Source organism: Rhamphochromis longiceps, linkage group LG7 (genome assembly GCF_057381845.1).
Source record: "Rhamphochromis longiceps isolate RC_006_pf linkage group LG7, R_longiceps_female_GT1.1, whole genome shotgun sequence".
In the NCBI taxonomy this organism is placed as follows: domain Eukaryota; kingdom Metazoa; phylum Chordata; class Actinopteri; order Cichliformes; family Cichlidae; genus Rhamphochromis; species Rhamphochromis longiceps.
In genome coordinates this window covers 37,959,577-37,975,436 of record NC_140563.1, presented here as the reverse complement: position 1 = coordinate 37,975,436, position 15,860 = coordinate 37,959,577, and the positions used below count along the sequence as shown (strand labels likewise).

At 38.4% G+C, this 15,860-nt stretch overlaps 1 protein-coding gene across 1 annotated transcript; it reads right to left on the bottom strand.

The window, feature by feature from the left end:
• Positions 1-13,788: 13,788 nt before the first annotated feature.
• On the bottom strand, positions 13,789-15,332 carry LOC146665801 (leucine-rich repeat transmembrane neuronal protein 4). Its single transcript, XM_085413563.1, has one exon. It carries the CDS (start codon positions 15,313-15,315, stop codon positions 13,789-13,791), a length of 1,527 nt encoding a protein of 508 aa, XP_085269689.1. The 5' UTR covers positions 15,316-15,332.
• Positions 15,333-15,860: the final 528 nt, after the last annotated feature.

Genomic DNA, 15,860 nt, shown 5'->3' with positions numbered 1-15,860 from the left:
TTTTTCTGACCCGGTCACTTTTGTTACTTCCCCCTCCCCGCCTAGACCCCTCAGGGGAACGTAACAAATAATAAAGCCAAGAAGAAGAATAAGACAAAAAAAACTCTAGTCAATTGCTTAAAAACAGGAACATTTCCAGTTTTATCAAATCAAAAAAATCCAGTTAATCGATTACTGGTGCTTTGTTAATGAAGAATATGGTAAATCAAAATGACCAAAATAAATAGTTTAAAGTTGTTTTAGGTTAATTAGATACATCAATGTATGAATTTTGTTTTGTTGGTAAAAACAAAAACAGATAACATAATTATACAGCTCATTATAAAACCAGCATAGTGCATGAGAATGTCAACAGTTAGTCTTGATCAGTATTCACAGCACAGTCATTTTGAATGGTCATTGCCACTAGTGGAATAACTGCCTCATTATTCTGGGCACAGAGCGAGTGGGCTGGTTTTCGTTGCCCAGCGTCATTAAAGTCAGCCTCTTTGGTTACAGTTACTGCCATATTCAATTTTCCAACCAAGCTGGAGGGATGCATCCAGTGCTTCTCTGTGCCAGTGTTTGCAGATTAGGGTTGTGATCTGCAAGCAGGAGGTGCATCGTTTGGGCCATTGTCCCAGTCATCCAGTGACCACCTGCATTGTGAGGCACTACATACAGTACATCAGTACATAAAGGTGTGCAGGCAATCTCTGCTGCATACAGCTGTCAATTTGTATGGTCCTCTAGTGGCGACACAGGCAACAGCAGAGACAACCATAGCTTTGCCTAAGCTGCACTCTGCAGCACCATGTGTTTGCTTATCACCTCGGAACATACTGCCATTCGATGAAGCCTAAAAATATGGTAAAACAGACAGACCAAGAGACAGCAGGAGAAAGTGACAGAGAAATGTAGATGCTGCAAAAAGAATAGACAGCTTATGAGGAAAAAACGAAAAGCAAAGGAGGAAAGGAAGCATCAGAAGATTGGTAAGTGCGTCATGGATGGGAGAGGGACTAATTAAGGAAGGCTGGATTAATTAGGCTTCCAGTCTGCCTCCCTCTCATACTCCCACCGAGCTTCATGCCAGCTCAGGCCCCAAACCAACTCCCAAAAGCAAGGCCTTGTATTGTTCCACAGATTTCCCATTCATTCAAGGGAATGTGTGTTTTCACTGTCAGTAAAGACCACCATGGGGCTTAAAAATACCCTGGATATGTGGTACATTACACTAAGCACATAAAAAAAGGACAGAAATAATCTCTCATTAATTTTACTTGCATATCTACATAAAATGTGTTGGAAGCCACATTTGGTTACCTTAAATTTCAGACGAGACAACATATCTTAATTAAGCCCCCAGACACACACACCTAGGGACTAAAGGTTGCTAAGAAAAAAAATGTCCTCCCTGACTGATTGGCAAGTGGCTGCTGGAGGTTGAAAGTTGCTAGGTGAAATTGGAAAGAGGGTACTGCACCAAAAACCTCCTCCTTGTGATTGCTTTGGCCACTAGGGGATTGCCACATTCAACTATAGTTTACATGGAAGAAATCGAAAATATATAGCATTTGCCTTCAAAATAAAAGTCGTGCCTCACAACTGCAGCAAATAGTGGTTTTTATTGCTCTTTTCACACTTTCACTACTGTTCAGGGAGCATTTGGTGTGTGTTTGCATAAACATCACCATCCTCTATGCAAACTGTAGGCAACACTGGCAATCTGTTAGTGACCAAAGTAACTGCAAGGAAGTGTTTTGTGTATGACTGTATAAGAGCTTGTGATAAATTTCACCTTGTAACTGCAAGCAATCTCTAGCAACCATTTGGTGAATGCACATTTTTCCCAAGTGATTTGTGTTTGCGAGGAGGTCACTGACCACTGGCTTGTGGAAGTGGGCCCAAAAGGATGTGTCCTGTAATTTGCAACTATACCACATTTTTAATATTTGTATTAATATTAATGTTGTATGAATAACATATCTAATAATACTATTTGTATATTTTATATGTATTTATATTTTTACACTCTTTAGAGATTTAATATCTTTGGAGGTTCTCTTTAATCACCCTTTAATCATCATCTAATAACATATCTGCAGTAGGTGGCACTCATAGGGATCATTCTTTCTGTGGAAGAAGAGTCATATGATCTTGACCAGTAACTGACCAGTCATATGACCAGTCATATGAACAATTAATTTTTAAATAATTGGATGCAGCTCAGAGAATAAAAAACTAAAACAGTTTCTTAAAGATTAATTCAATTAAATTCTTGATTAAAATCCATAAGATTCTCCCGTGTGTTAAGATAGAGTTGTGATATGATAATTCTGTTAATTTCTGTTAAGGTATTACTAGTCAGTTGTTGCGAACTTTTTCATGTGACCAAGCTTGCACATATATAGTTAACCCAGGATTTCCCAATCTATGTTTCACACAGATGCATGTTCTTGCACACAGATTATAGTGAGCCTTTGTAGCCTAGTGCCACCCAATACCAATGACATTCCCTTAAACTTCACAAGGCCAGTTCCACAAGGAGATATGGAGCTCCTGCTTCATGTGTCCTCTTTTTTTTAATTAGCACATGTTCTTGTTGCATGCAGAACATACAAAGGTTCATTAATTTCTCCCAAGATAAACACACATACAAACACATTTCCTTCTGTTCTTAAGAGATTTAGCTATACTGCATAATACAGTATATTATAGATTATGTGTTGTTTTATCACCCCTTTGGAGATATGCGTTGAGTTCACATGCTCTATTTGAAGTGGACAAAAAGCAGACTCACAAATAGATAGAAGTCTTTACATGGCTACTGGTCCTAAGAGAACTTTCGCATGTTGTGCCCATCTTTTTTCTTCTCCCATTCACCTATTTGGCACATTGAATTAATTTAACACCTGCTACTCATGATATTGAACTAATGTACAAAGTGCTAAAAGTAAGCACAAAGTTCACTATCCAAAGTCAATGTGAAAATCATAGGTGTGACGGGTGTGTGTGTGTGTCTCTCAGTGTACGTGTGTTCGCAGCAATACATCTCTTGATGTTACCCCTAAATTCCAAACTCCTTGATGTTGATGACAGAGAAACCCTCTCCAAGCCAGAATGTAATTAAAATCTGCCTTTAGCTTTCCTTCACATCACATCCTTGGCTCCTTCTAGGATGGAATATGATGGGATGAATATTTATTGTGGGTCTTGTCTCTGAAGGGCTGCATGGAGAGGCTTGAGTAAAACAAAGTAGGGAAAAAAGCTGGTTTTGCCATTTCTGGCCTGATTGACGCTCCAGCTTGCAGCAAGTAATTCATTCTTAGAGGGAGGCACAAGTACCCCACTCCTTCTCCCAGCACACGTTTATGATAATCCTAATAAATTATGATACGCTGCACAGACATTAAAAACTGTGATTGGCACTAAATCAAACACGCTGTGCCTCTCAGGTCAGAGAGAGCTGAGTTAGTGTGTGTGTGTGTGCCCTGCTCCCCCTTCCAACTATCAATTTTCCTATGTCCTTAAATCCTACATCACTCCTAGTCCACCTACCGATTTCTCTCTCTTCTCTCTTTTTGTCTAGTCCTGTCTTTGGCTCGACTTGTAATTTCCATTGCTTTTCTGTGCCCTTTCAGTAGCACACCTTTCTTTGCAGCTGACTTGATAAATCTAGGTGACAGTGTAAAATGTTCCACTGGAAAAGAAAAAAAAGTCTGAGAAATAGAGTACGGCCCTCAGTACCCTGGGAGTGTGTGTTATTGTACCTTCTTCGTATTTGTCATGATTCCCTGCACTGCTCTGTATGTACCTTTATCCTTTCTGCAGCTGATTTAATTCATGGTTGAATGGATAACCAGATTGACACTCACTACTTTAATCTTAGTCAAACACTCATGTGCACTCTGCAGATTATTCTACCTTCATCAGCTATAGCGGTCATAGGTCCAAAACATCAATTTGTTGACGCAAATCTGGTTAGCCTGATGTTGATTACTGCCCTGTGCTGGCCCTTATTATGAGGAAATTGAAAAAAAAATCTCCCACCTGCCTTGATTAAAAAGAGTGAGCAAAAAAAAAAAACAATTGCTTAACTGTCTAATTTGCAGGTATTTCATCACTAGAAAAAATGTGGGAATGTAAAATTTCATTAGTATTGGTCAAGTACACAACTACTTTTGTAATGGTTCCCTCCTCCGAAAATAGCACTGCTAAAAGTTGATTATGTCACAAGCGAGAAGCTGATCAGACAGATAGTTGGATTTAGATTTATATACTGTATATAGTATGCATAAGTTCAATAAGGAAGAGAATCACTCATCTGCTTGCTTTCCTGGGTGTTCAGCTGCTTTTCTGTTGTTTACATGACTACCGCTTTCCCACGCTGTCAATTATAATACTGACATCATTACAAGCCTCAGTCTTCATCATCACCAACACCAGCCTAAATATGTTAATTTCTCTACCTCGATAAATCATGTTCAATTCTTCCAAGTGATCTCGCGGATGCCATTATCTACTACAGACACATAGCCTAGGTGGATTTTTCTAATCATCATCATCATCATCAACATCACCATCATCTTTACCTGTGATCATTATAACATTTGAATTGATATTTGAATACAGGCTGGGGCGATGGTTCCTAAGTAGCGTTAGCAGCTTCATGGCACAATCAATCTTTAACATATTCATTGTTGGTTTTGTCAATAAGGTGCTTTTATTACCGTGCTAATGTGATCGATAAGAGGGACCATTATATTTTACAGTCCTGCTGTTTACTGCTGAACATGACCTCAAACTACATGACATTTCATATGTTGACCATGCTGTACTGTAACGAAGCTTTTGGATGGACTTTGTGTAATGGGAGCAATGTTCTCTCGTTGTCATTTGTTTTTCATAAATGCCTTGATTTGAATTGGGACCTATTAAATCTCCCTATTAAAGACAAGAGGCAAAGCAGTGCAAAGAATTACATATCAGTAGGTGGGAGTCAGTAGCCTACACTGGGAAAGAGAAATACATATTAGCATGTGCACTATTGAAAAATTTGGATAAAAACTCCTGATTTCATCTGGGGCTCCTAAATTGCTAAAACTGGTACTGGATGACACTCTTTTTGTTTTTACATGATTTTCTTTACTGCTTAGAAATTTGGGGTAAGAATACAAAAGTGAAGCTGTTCAAGAACAGAAGTGCTCACTCATGAGAGGTGGACATTTTCATGCAGTAGAAGACTACTTGATTCAGGATTAAGCAGTAAGACCACAGTGTGGGATGCTGGAGGATGACAGAGACAGGTAATTAACTAAAAATAATATGTGCTTGACACAGCAGAGAAAAGGTTTTTAAAAGGAAATAGGAGACACAACAGAATGAAACTTCAGAGAATAGCATAGATGAAGGTTACTTTTGTATGTCGACATGAGTGGATGCAACACATGCAGGCAGCCTTCTCAACCACCTACATACTGGAGAAGGATCAGACTTGAAAGGGAGAAGAAATTTCATTAGATTTCCACATCACTATATTTCAGCCACCCACACCCCTTCATGTACATTTTTTTATGTAATGTACAGCATAAAAAAAGCAGCAGTACATCACAGAAGCATCAGGAATTTGATGTCTGATTGCTTTTGCTACCTTGTTACATTTTTGATGGTGTGGTGCAACAGGTAGAAATGGAATTGCACTTACATGTGCACATGCCCTTTGATTTAAATTATGCATGTAACATGAGTTGAGTGAACTGAATTTAAAAATGACAAAAAGTTAAATGTTCAAGTGTTCAATTTTTTTATGTATTTATTTGTTTGTTTGTTTATTTTGATTTATTTATTTATTCATTTATTTATTTGGGGGGGGGGGGGGTGATCATCATTAAGCAATCATTTGAATCCTATATAAACAATGTTTAGTTAGTCTTTTGGTGAGAATATTGTCCTAATAATTGTAGTCACTTTAGCATTATTTACACCATCTCTCTACGTCTCTCTAATTGCACCCAATTTTTCCAAACTGCTTATCTAATTTAGGGTTGTGAGTGGGGGTGCTGGAGTCTGTCCCAGCTGCCTCAGGGCAAAAGGCAGGGTACATCCTGGACAGGTTTCAAGTCAATCTGAGCCAACACAGAGAGAGACAATCATTCACGCTTACATTCACACGTGGTCATCCATCCATCCATGTATGGTCACTTTAGAATAGCCAGTTAACCATGTATGTCTCTACACTATGGGAGAAGGCCTGCATAGTCAGAAAGAACATAAAATCATTTCAATCTCAGTTAAACAAAAAATATAAAAAAATCCAACTTTGCAATGCAAATTCTGTTCCAAAGTGCCCTTTAATATAATAAGAACATGGCCACTTTCCTAAGTGCATTGAAAGTTTGACATGGTCACATGGGGTTAGGTTGGGTCTTGTACTGGACTTACTTTATTATCTTCAAAAAAAGAAAGAAAAGTTTAGAGCCATCACTGATCAGAGGATGGACAGCTGTCGGTGGACAAAGGCCTGTGTGTCTTTGTGGACACGCGCCTGCCAATCTAGCTGTCAGGTCTGGATGACTGCCTGATTTCTCTGGCTTTCTAACTGCTTCTCCTGTCTGCCTGTCGATTGCTCCATCATGCTGAATGTTCTTCTCTGCCAGGTTCACTTGCCCACCTGTCTTACTCCACTTCAACTCAGAGAGCCTGCCTGTTCTTTTTGCCTGTTGAACTTGCTGGACTTTAATACTGTCATCACTAGAGAAAGCAGTGGAGAGACAAGATGTTTGGTTACAATAGCTTTACCCCATCCTTGGTTGCTGGTTGAAACTATTGGGATGAATATTCTTACCACATCCATTCAAACTGACTAATGAGCTTATGTTTCATTGCATTGCTCATAGGTAGGTATAAAAGCACTACACAACAATACAAATATTTACTAAGAAGTACAACAAAAATACCCAGAAAGACACTGACATTTAATGGATGCACAGACCTGTGTGATTTTTTTTATACTCTTACTGCAATATGCTCTCAACCCACACCACACTAAAAAGATAAAGTTTCTACCCTCTCTTTTTATTATAGCAATTAGTTAATTGGGATGAACTGTAATAGCATATAACAACTCTTTCAAGAAGTATGGAATTGAGACTTTTGTTTCTTGAAAGATGCAGTTTTAATTCCAAGTAATATTCTTGACACCAGGTCCCAAGAAACCTATTAACACAAACTATATAACTGACTTTGGAAAGCTAAAATATTTTCATCTGACAGCAACGTTATGCTACGATGACGGCCTAATTATATTTGACTTATTGTCAATTCATTAAATAGGACATCTTTTTCCACCAAGAGCGAACTAGCCTGCATAACCTCTGCAGAAGTGCTTGTTTGAATGTACAGTGTTTTGAAGAAGAAAAGGAAAGAAAAGAAAAGAAAAGAAAAGAAAGTAATTAAATATGCCTATCACAGAGTTGGCTTGGATGCTTTTTATTTCTTCATTTTAAAGCATTTTGAGCCTGAACAGATGTTCCACTGCTGGTACTTAGTGGTCTACTTACATGCAGATCCATGGATGAGTCATCTTCATTTTCATATTACCTGACCCTAACTGATTTACAAAAAAAAAAACAGAAAAAAAAATTTGAATTGAATTGCTAACAGGCAAAGTGGTTTGGGGTTTTGGGGCAGTTCAACCTAACTGAAAATGATACTATTGATTTGAATTTTAGATACTTTTTTTTTTTGCTTGTTTTTTGTTTTTTACAAGTTGTTTGTATAGTGAAATCCCAAAATAAGTGTAACTACAATATCTCACTTCTTTCAGTCCTATACTGTATCTGAGTGCTGAATGAAGATTCACGTACTCTGATAATAGTGAAACAGCTTGCCCTATGTTTACGAAACACACAGAAGAATCTAAAAATACTCATTAGGCCTGATGGACAAAATCAGCTACTAATATCATTATGTTTAATATGCTATGCAAAGCCACAGAAATCACCAGAATCTGATTGAGAAGAAATATACCCTATAGCAAAGTGATCAAATTGGCTGTAAGGTTATGTCATACTATAATACATACCAGTGTGATGGTTAGTAGATAGGAGTTTAACTGTATAGAGTCAAGCTAATGATTGATTGATCTTGTTAATGTAGAGGTCTTAGAAACTACAGCACGAAATGGTTCAAACGGGTAAATATGGAAAAAGGGAGAAAAAGTGTTTTCAAAGCGTTTTACAATATTATAAATACAATTTATAATATTATGTTAATTGCTGCATTTCTGTAGCAACTGAACTGTTTCTTTAATATGAATAGTTATCGACATTGCATGTTTTGGGCTAAGAAACAGTATGTGCATGTATTGGATAATAGTTACAAACTTTAGAAACAATTTTTTAAATTGATGTAACTGAAAATAAACATTGGTAATTTTGGGATGTGATATTACTTGTTCTCTTCTAAGTAAATTGGCTGGACTTTATAAAGCAGGCCATTTTTCAACCACAGCGGAGTGAGGTGATGGTGTGGGGGATGGTGGCGTCAATAGCAGAGGAGCTGGTAAAACATGCAAGAGACTACTGTAAAACAAATGAGCTCTGCTATGATAAATGGCTTTGAAAGTGAACAGACCAGTAGGAGGAAAATAATAATAATTGCCGTGCAAGAGGGCACAGAGCAAGTACATCAGATCCAAATTGTAAAAGATTTTTTGATGAGTTTCACAAAAAGAAGAAAAGATAACAAAGGCAATGTATCAGGAAGCTTAGCATTAATGATGCACTTGGGTTGCTTTGTAAAAATTGTGAGGAAAAGAAAAGTGGCTTGCCTCTTTTCCAGGTAATGTAATTGCTGTATTGGTGATCTAACACCCTCATTAAGCATGGATCAAACAGCAGCGGAGAAAGCAGCAGCATGGAACCAGAGTGTGAAACAGACAGGATTAGTGGATGAGAGAGATGTTCTCTCACGCGCAGTGCATGTTTGAAGTCTCCCACATGGCTAATTGTAGACTGAAGACACTAGCATTGAGAAGTTCAGCCTCCCCACTGAATCACAGATAGCTCACTTGCCCTTGGCTAGCCTCCCAGTGTTTGTGTTGATTTTTTTCTGAGCAATTAACAATCTGACACCATGACCTCGGACTGACAAGAGAGGGAAAGAAAACAGGGAAGGTACTTCTTCCATTTCAGTGCAGGATCTATTAGGACTTTAACCTCTGAAATGTTGACATATTCTAAAGAAAAAAGACATTTAATTTTGCAGCTTTTTAGTATGCTCTTTAAGACTCAAATATTCCACAGGAAACCAGCTATAAAAATATTATAACCATATTACAGTGATTATTATAAAGTTCGAGAATCCAGTGCATATAATTAACATGTGTCTACTATTGATTTAACTCTCAGTTAATCCTATATAATTGGCTACAGATGTTAGATAGTTGCCCTGTAAGAGGCTGAGGACTTGTCCAGGGTGTACTCCAAGTTTAGGCCAATGACAGCTGGTATAGGCTCCAGCCCCCTGTAACCCTAAATTGAAAAGCAGCTAAAAAATGATTGAATGATGGATATGGTTGTGCTTCACTATTCCTCAGGTCTGGACTATATTTTTTTTGTTTGGTTGTTTGGTTGTTTGGTTGGATTTTTTTGTACTTTATCACAGTTGTTGTATGAATTATGAATTATGTGTTCTTAATGACTAAATGGATGTCAGATTATTAATTTTCTTTTACTTAACCGATTGTTTAAAACAACTGATAATAATTATTAATAAATAGATTTTAAATATTTTCAAAAGAAGTAAATATCATAGTAGATAAAGTAAAGAAGTAGATATCATATAATTTTTTTAATTTGTATTTTTTTTAATTGTCAAATATGTCTGGGCAAAACAGAATAGTAATGCAGTGACAATCAGCCAGGGTGACATTATAGTAAGTGGGTGACTGTAGTTTGGAAAAGGTCACTAGAAGTATCAGAAGAAGGGATGAGGAGGGTGAGTCAAAAGGGCATGTAGCACTCCTGCTAGCAGGAATTAGTTTCAGAAATTGCTAAGAAAGGTAACGCATGAGGTGTGCTGGTGGTATAATCAAAATCTGTATCTAAGAACAACTTTGTGTACCGTGCAAAAAATGTACATATATGTTGTTTATTTGTGATTTTCGATGGGTCAGCAATGCAGAAAAAACTGGCCAGATCTTGATTGAAGTTAAAAGGCAATCATGTTAGACACTAAAAGAAGAGTGAGCCACTGCCAAGGTTAGTGCTGCCATGGACGTAATCCATCACGTATGGTCTGTAAACCTATTGGTTTGGAGATGCCATACTCATGATGACTACTAAATATGATAAGCTACCAGTGAATCTGATGGAGAACCCTGGAATACAATGCATGATACTATATAATACTATACTCAAACAGTAGTGACTTCGCAATCACGCCCTAAACCAGGGGTGTCGAACTCCAGGCCTCGAGGGCCGGTGTCCTGCAGGTTTTAGATATCACCCTACACAGCAAATTCAAAAGTGTTAAATGTTTTGGTGTTAATAGTCTTCTTGCAAAAGTAGAGTTAATTTTACTCTAAGCAGAGTCACATTCTTTTAATGTAACTCTGAGGTGTAAAATGATAGTAGTTAAAATCGAGTGTTAAAAATGAGTGTTTCTCTGTCAAATCTGGAGGTGTTACAATGGAAACATTAACTCTTGACCTCTTAACTCTGAACTCCTACAGGGGCTATGACACCAACAGAGTAAATTCACAGACTCCGCCCCCAGCACGGCTCCAATCGAAGCTGAAGTGAAGCCGTTTCAGAACATTTTGCTCTACATATTTGAGTTGTTTGCCATGCTTGGTAAGTCATTTTTTCAAAGATTGTTTCAATTATTATTATGAGCTTTTACTTCTGTGGCTCTTTGGAGTTGAGACAAAGCTGTGTGAAAGGCATTAGCCATGTTGCTCGGTGATAGCATAATATTCTGTTTTAGCTAGCTGAAAGGTATTGTTTGCGGGCAAATACCACAGCACTGAAAAAAAGCTTGCATGGAGTTCGACACCTGTGCCCTAAACCATACTGTGCTTCATCCTCTATTCTGTTTTACAAAATAAACACACTGCGTTAATGAATACCATACTCATCTGGGAATTTTTACTTAAATGATCAATCAAGTGAGAAGTACATAGAATGATAGCATGGAACTCTAATAGAGTAATATGATATCGAACCTCTTATTAGCACTTTAAGGCACTTTCATATTGATTTTTTTATGTTAAGACATTATCCATTTTTATATACATTCTCAGAGTGCAGCTAGAATGGAGGTGCTCAAAGTATGTTGGAAAATTGCTGTTGCACCATCTTCAGGCAATTCACTAAAAAAGCTCCTAAGCTCCAATTCGTGTCAAGTGGACCTGGAAAATGATAAAGGACAATCATGTGAAGAGGTCCTTGGTTACTATATAGTGATGGAATAGAATCAACTATATAACAGAAATGTTAAGAATAAAACAGGAGGAATAAGGAATGCCCCCACACAGGAAGGATGAACAGACATGAATTGCTATATCCTCAAGCCAGAAAAGAGGAATTGAGGCTGCAAGGTGGGCAGAGTGCAGCTGTGCTGCTGTGTTCTGACAAGTGATTTATGTCTATGCAAAGGCAACGAAATGTAGAAACAAGATTGGAGCACATTCTGAGATGAACTTAGGACTTTGTGGATGGCTGACTGATAGTTTCTGTCTCCACTTAACAATGTTCTAAGATAGCCCAAATAGATAAGGCTGAAGGGAAGGCATTTTAAGTATAGCTTAAAATTGTTTAAACAAACAGTTCAAAATATTTTAAGGAATATAGCTGCAGCTAAAAAAGCTGAAAAAGCCTGAGGCCAAAATGGTATAATTTGACAGTAACTATTCCCTATAGGTGTGGCAAGTTAATTAGGAGAGTCTAGAATGCCGCAGCAATAGGCACTGACTAAGGTTTGAATGGAATATAATTAAATAAATGCACCAGTAAACACTGGAAATGATCACAACAAGGAGTCTATACTGTTACATATGCTACCTCTTCACATACCCAGCTTGAATGAGATATTTATCTGCATGTTCTAAATCAATTTTTATTGAACAATTTTGACATATAGTTAATATTTTTTTAAGTAACTACTATTTAAATTACACAAAGCAGCAACAATAAAACCAAACTACATGAGATCCAAAACAACTCTATAATAAATGTTAACTCTTTAAACTGAGTATTTCAGTTTGGGTTGAAACCGCAAAATAATGCAATTCAAATAAATAAATGTAATAAGATATAATAAATTAAAAAATAATCAGGTCAAAGTCAATATAAATCAGGATTATAGAATGAAATGTGTCAAGGGGAGGTCAGGGACAGCAACAACATGGCAGCTGCTCTTCTTGTAATCAAACCACCGAGAACTACTTGCAAGAATTACATGTTACCAAGTGACCTGCATCCAGGGAAGCCAGATAATCAGTAAAATAAATGAAAAGAATGTGGATGTTCAAGTCCATTTACTCAAAGTTGAAAACTCTGTATAGAGTTATTAAATCAGACACAACCTGCAACCCACTGAGTAAAAATATATTTCAATGGAAGTGCCAAGAAAAAGAAAAAAAGGGTTAATAATGTCACAGCGTAAAGAATTAAGCTATCTCCTGCACAAGATCACCCTGACACCCATCCTTAACCATATGTTAAAAATGCCCTGGTTAAACAGTCTTTAAAAATACTGCATATTTCAAAGGAAGCTTTGCTTCTGAAGAGAAATAAAAAAAAGTTTAACCAAGAATGATACCATGTGTTAGGTACTCAAGAGTGTTGAAGCTACAAGCAAAAGGAGACAACCAGCATTCCCATACTATTATAGTCTGTAAATACTGTTTTTAAGAAATTCACTTGCCTGTGTAAAAGAAAATTCAAAGGATTCTCACTCCTGTTGGAACTATCAAAGGCTGGTTTTTTTGTGTGTGTGTGTTTGTGTGTGTGTTTGCATGTGTCATTTTTTTTTCATTGCCTGTGTTAACTGAAGTGTGAAGTATGCATATGGTTTATGCATGACTAATCAATTAAGCAAGGGAGTAAACAAGTGAGTAACTTCAACAACAACTCAATAAGAAAGGAAGGTGGAAAACAGAAGTTCTCTTTGGGGACAATAAGATTAAGTATTTTCTACCAACTTCTCAAGTCATACAAAAATGTGAAGTCACCAACTCAAGGAAAGCTCTCTTCAGTGACAAGAGTCTCTATTAGCATTCACACCCGGTGTCCATAAGTGAATCTTCCCACCATTCAGCTATTCTCTATTCACAATGCTTCTCATCAAAAACCGAATAATGGTAGAGCAAACACACAAAGCAGAAAGTCTGTGATATGCAAGCAAACAACTATCTAAATATGTACAAATGTCTAACCACAAACAGCGTAGCTTAATCTCAAGATTACGAGGAACAGGGTATGTAATCAGTCTCATTTATCTGTATTTCTGTACCATTCTGTGGCAAAACAAACATTTGCACCTCAGCAGAGATTATGGCTTAAGCAAATACACAAACAACCATGTGAAAGCAAGAGATATCTTCTTATACACACAGTGATGCTGAAGCCATCTCTTTTCATTCAGTAATATTCCATGGGAATACAGTATTTACCAAACCTACTGGGTAAGGTTAAGTAATCAAGTACAAGACTAATTTTTATTAAAGCAATGCAAATAATTACCTCTGGTCGCATCATTGTGGACCGAGTTTTATTTTAGGAGTAGTGGCGGTGGTGTGGGTCATACCTCGCATTCTCGAGAGCCTGAAATGGTATAGGTGCAGGGTCCGGTCCCATTGACAAGCACATCCATGGCCTCAGAATTGGTGGGCTTGTAGTCCACATAGTACTCCTGCAGGGGAGAGCTCAGTGTGCGCTCCGTCTCTCTAGTTTTCTTGCGACGTTTGCGAGCTGCTGCCGAATGCTCCTGCAGTTGCTTGACACTGCTAGGATAGCGCTTCCATGATACATATATTACTAACAGGATCATCGCAACAGAAAGAAAAAGGGCAACACTTCCAGCCACAATCTTGTGGAAAGACACAGGCTCCAAGTCTTGCTCTGGGGGTAGTGCTACAGGTGGAGTAACTGCTGAAGATGTAGGACCCCTAAGAGATCCCTCACCTCTCTTTCCAGAATCAGTGGGTGAAGCAAGGATAGCTGGGCGATGCTCAGTTTGGGCAGGGACACTAGATGGGTTTGGAGGAATACTCACTGTAAGTGGTGTTGCTTGGTTTGATTTACAAACACCAAAAGCTTCAACTGCATCCATCACTTTTTCACCCTGGGCTTTCTTCGGGGAGGCGCAAATCATGGTGGTTTCCTTTGCCCCTCTAAAGTTTCTCAACCAGGCCACCAATGGGCAGATGGCAGGGCCACAATCCCATACATTCCCAGCTAAGCTAATCATAGTCAAAGAGATCCAGGCATCAACTACCTCCTGGGAAACATTGGTCAGCTTGTTGGAATCCAAGTTGAGTGTTTGCAGATTGGGTAAGCATTGGTAAACTGCAGCATCTACTTCTGTCAGCTCATTCCCCGACAGATCCAGTTTCTGGATGGAGACCCAGGTCCAGGTCAGGCCCTGGTTCATAGAGCGAATCCGATTCCACTGCAGGTAAAGAGCCCGCAGATTGTAGAGGCGAGGAAAGTGAGAAAAATTGATCTTTGAGAACTGGTTATGCTCCAGATGCAGCTCAGTGAGTTTGACCAGGCCAGAAAATGCATTTCGAGTGATACTGCGCAGACGGTTGTAGCCCAAATCTAGGAACTCGAGATTTCTGCAATCTTGGAACAGACGCATTGGAATAATTTTAAGAGAGTTTGAGCGTATGTGAAGGCTGAGAAGCTTCCGTAGGCCCTGGAATTGTCCAGGTTGCAAGGCTTGCAGTTTATTATACGAAAGGTCCAAATTACGCAAATTAGGGACAGGGTGGAATGTGGTGTTGTGGAGTGATGTGATCTTATTGGAACTCAGGATCAGTTCTTTAAGTCTGCGGACCCCCTGGAAGGCCATTGCATCCACAGATGCAATGTAATTATGGTCCAAATAGAGCCAGATGAGGTGGTTGAGTCCTACAAACTGGCCTGCACGAAGACTGGCGAGGCTGTTGTATCGTAAAGAAAGGCCCTCACAGCCTCCTGAGAGGTTCTTGGGGACATCACGAAAGGCGCTTGACTCACAGTAAACAATTTTTCCATCACAGCGACAACTCTTGGGGCACTGGCGCTCACTTAGAGATGGATTTGCTGCCAGCCACACCTGCATCAGGAGTTGGACCACTAGCCAGCGGCGCCGCAGAGCAGAGCCTATAGTGAGGGAAGGGAGAGGGATAAAACAAAATGGAAAAGAAAAAAGAAAAAAAGAAGGGGGGGGGGGGGGTTATAAAGAAAAGATTTAATACAAATTCAAAAACATTTAAGCCATATTTTTTAATTAATTTTATAAACAAATACATTTTTTTTTGTATGAGTGAACAGAAAATGGATTTATTCACACCCAGACAAGGCTTTTTACCCACAAACAGGGGCCACAATCTTAGCAGTTTTAGCAGCAACTTCTGATGAAGTGTCCTCAGGTAAACATCGAGTGCTGTACCTGCACTTATACATTTGGATGACTATTTTTACTTATGAAGTCAGTATACTAATACAAAAACTGAACTTTTTGACCTCCATAATAAACACAGGAATTGTTGTGGATGCATCTGAAGGAAAAGTCCCTCACAGTACAGCAAACATATTTGAAAAGCTTAAAACCAACTTCACCAAACAAGAAAGTCAGGACAAAGCATAAGTGCTGTTAAGGATGAA

What these genes read in the sequence shown, in the direction of transcription:
- LOC146665801 (XM_085413563.1), bottom strand. Translation starts at nt 15,315, where the DNA reads ATGCAGGTGTGGCTGGCAGCAAATCCATCTCTAAGTGAGCGCCAGTGC.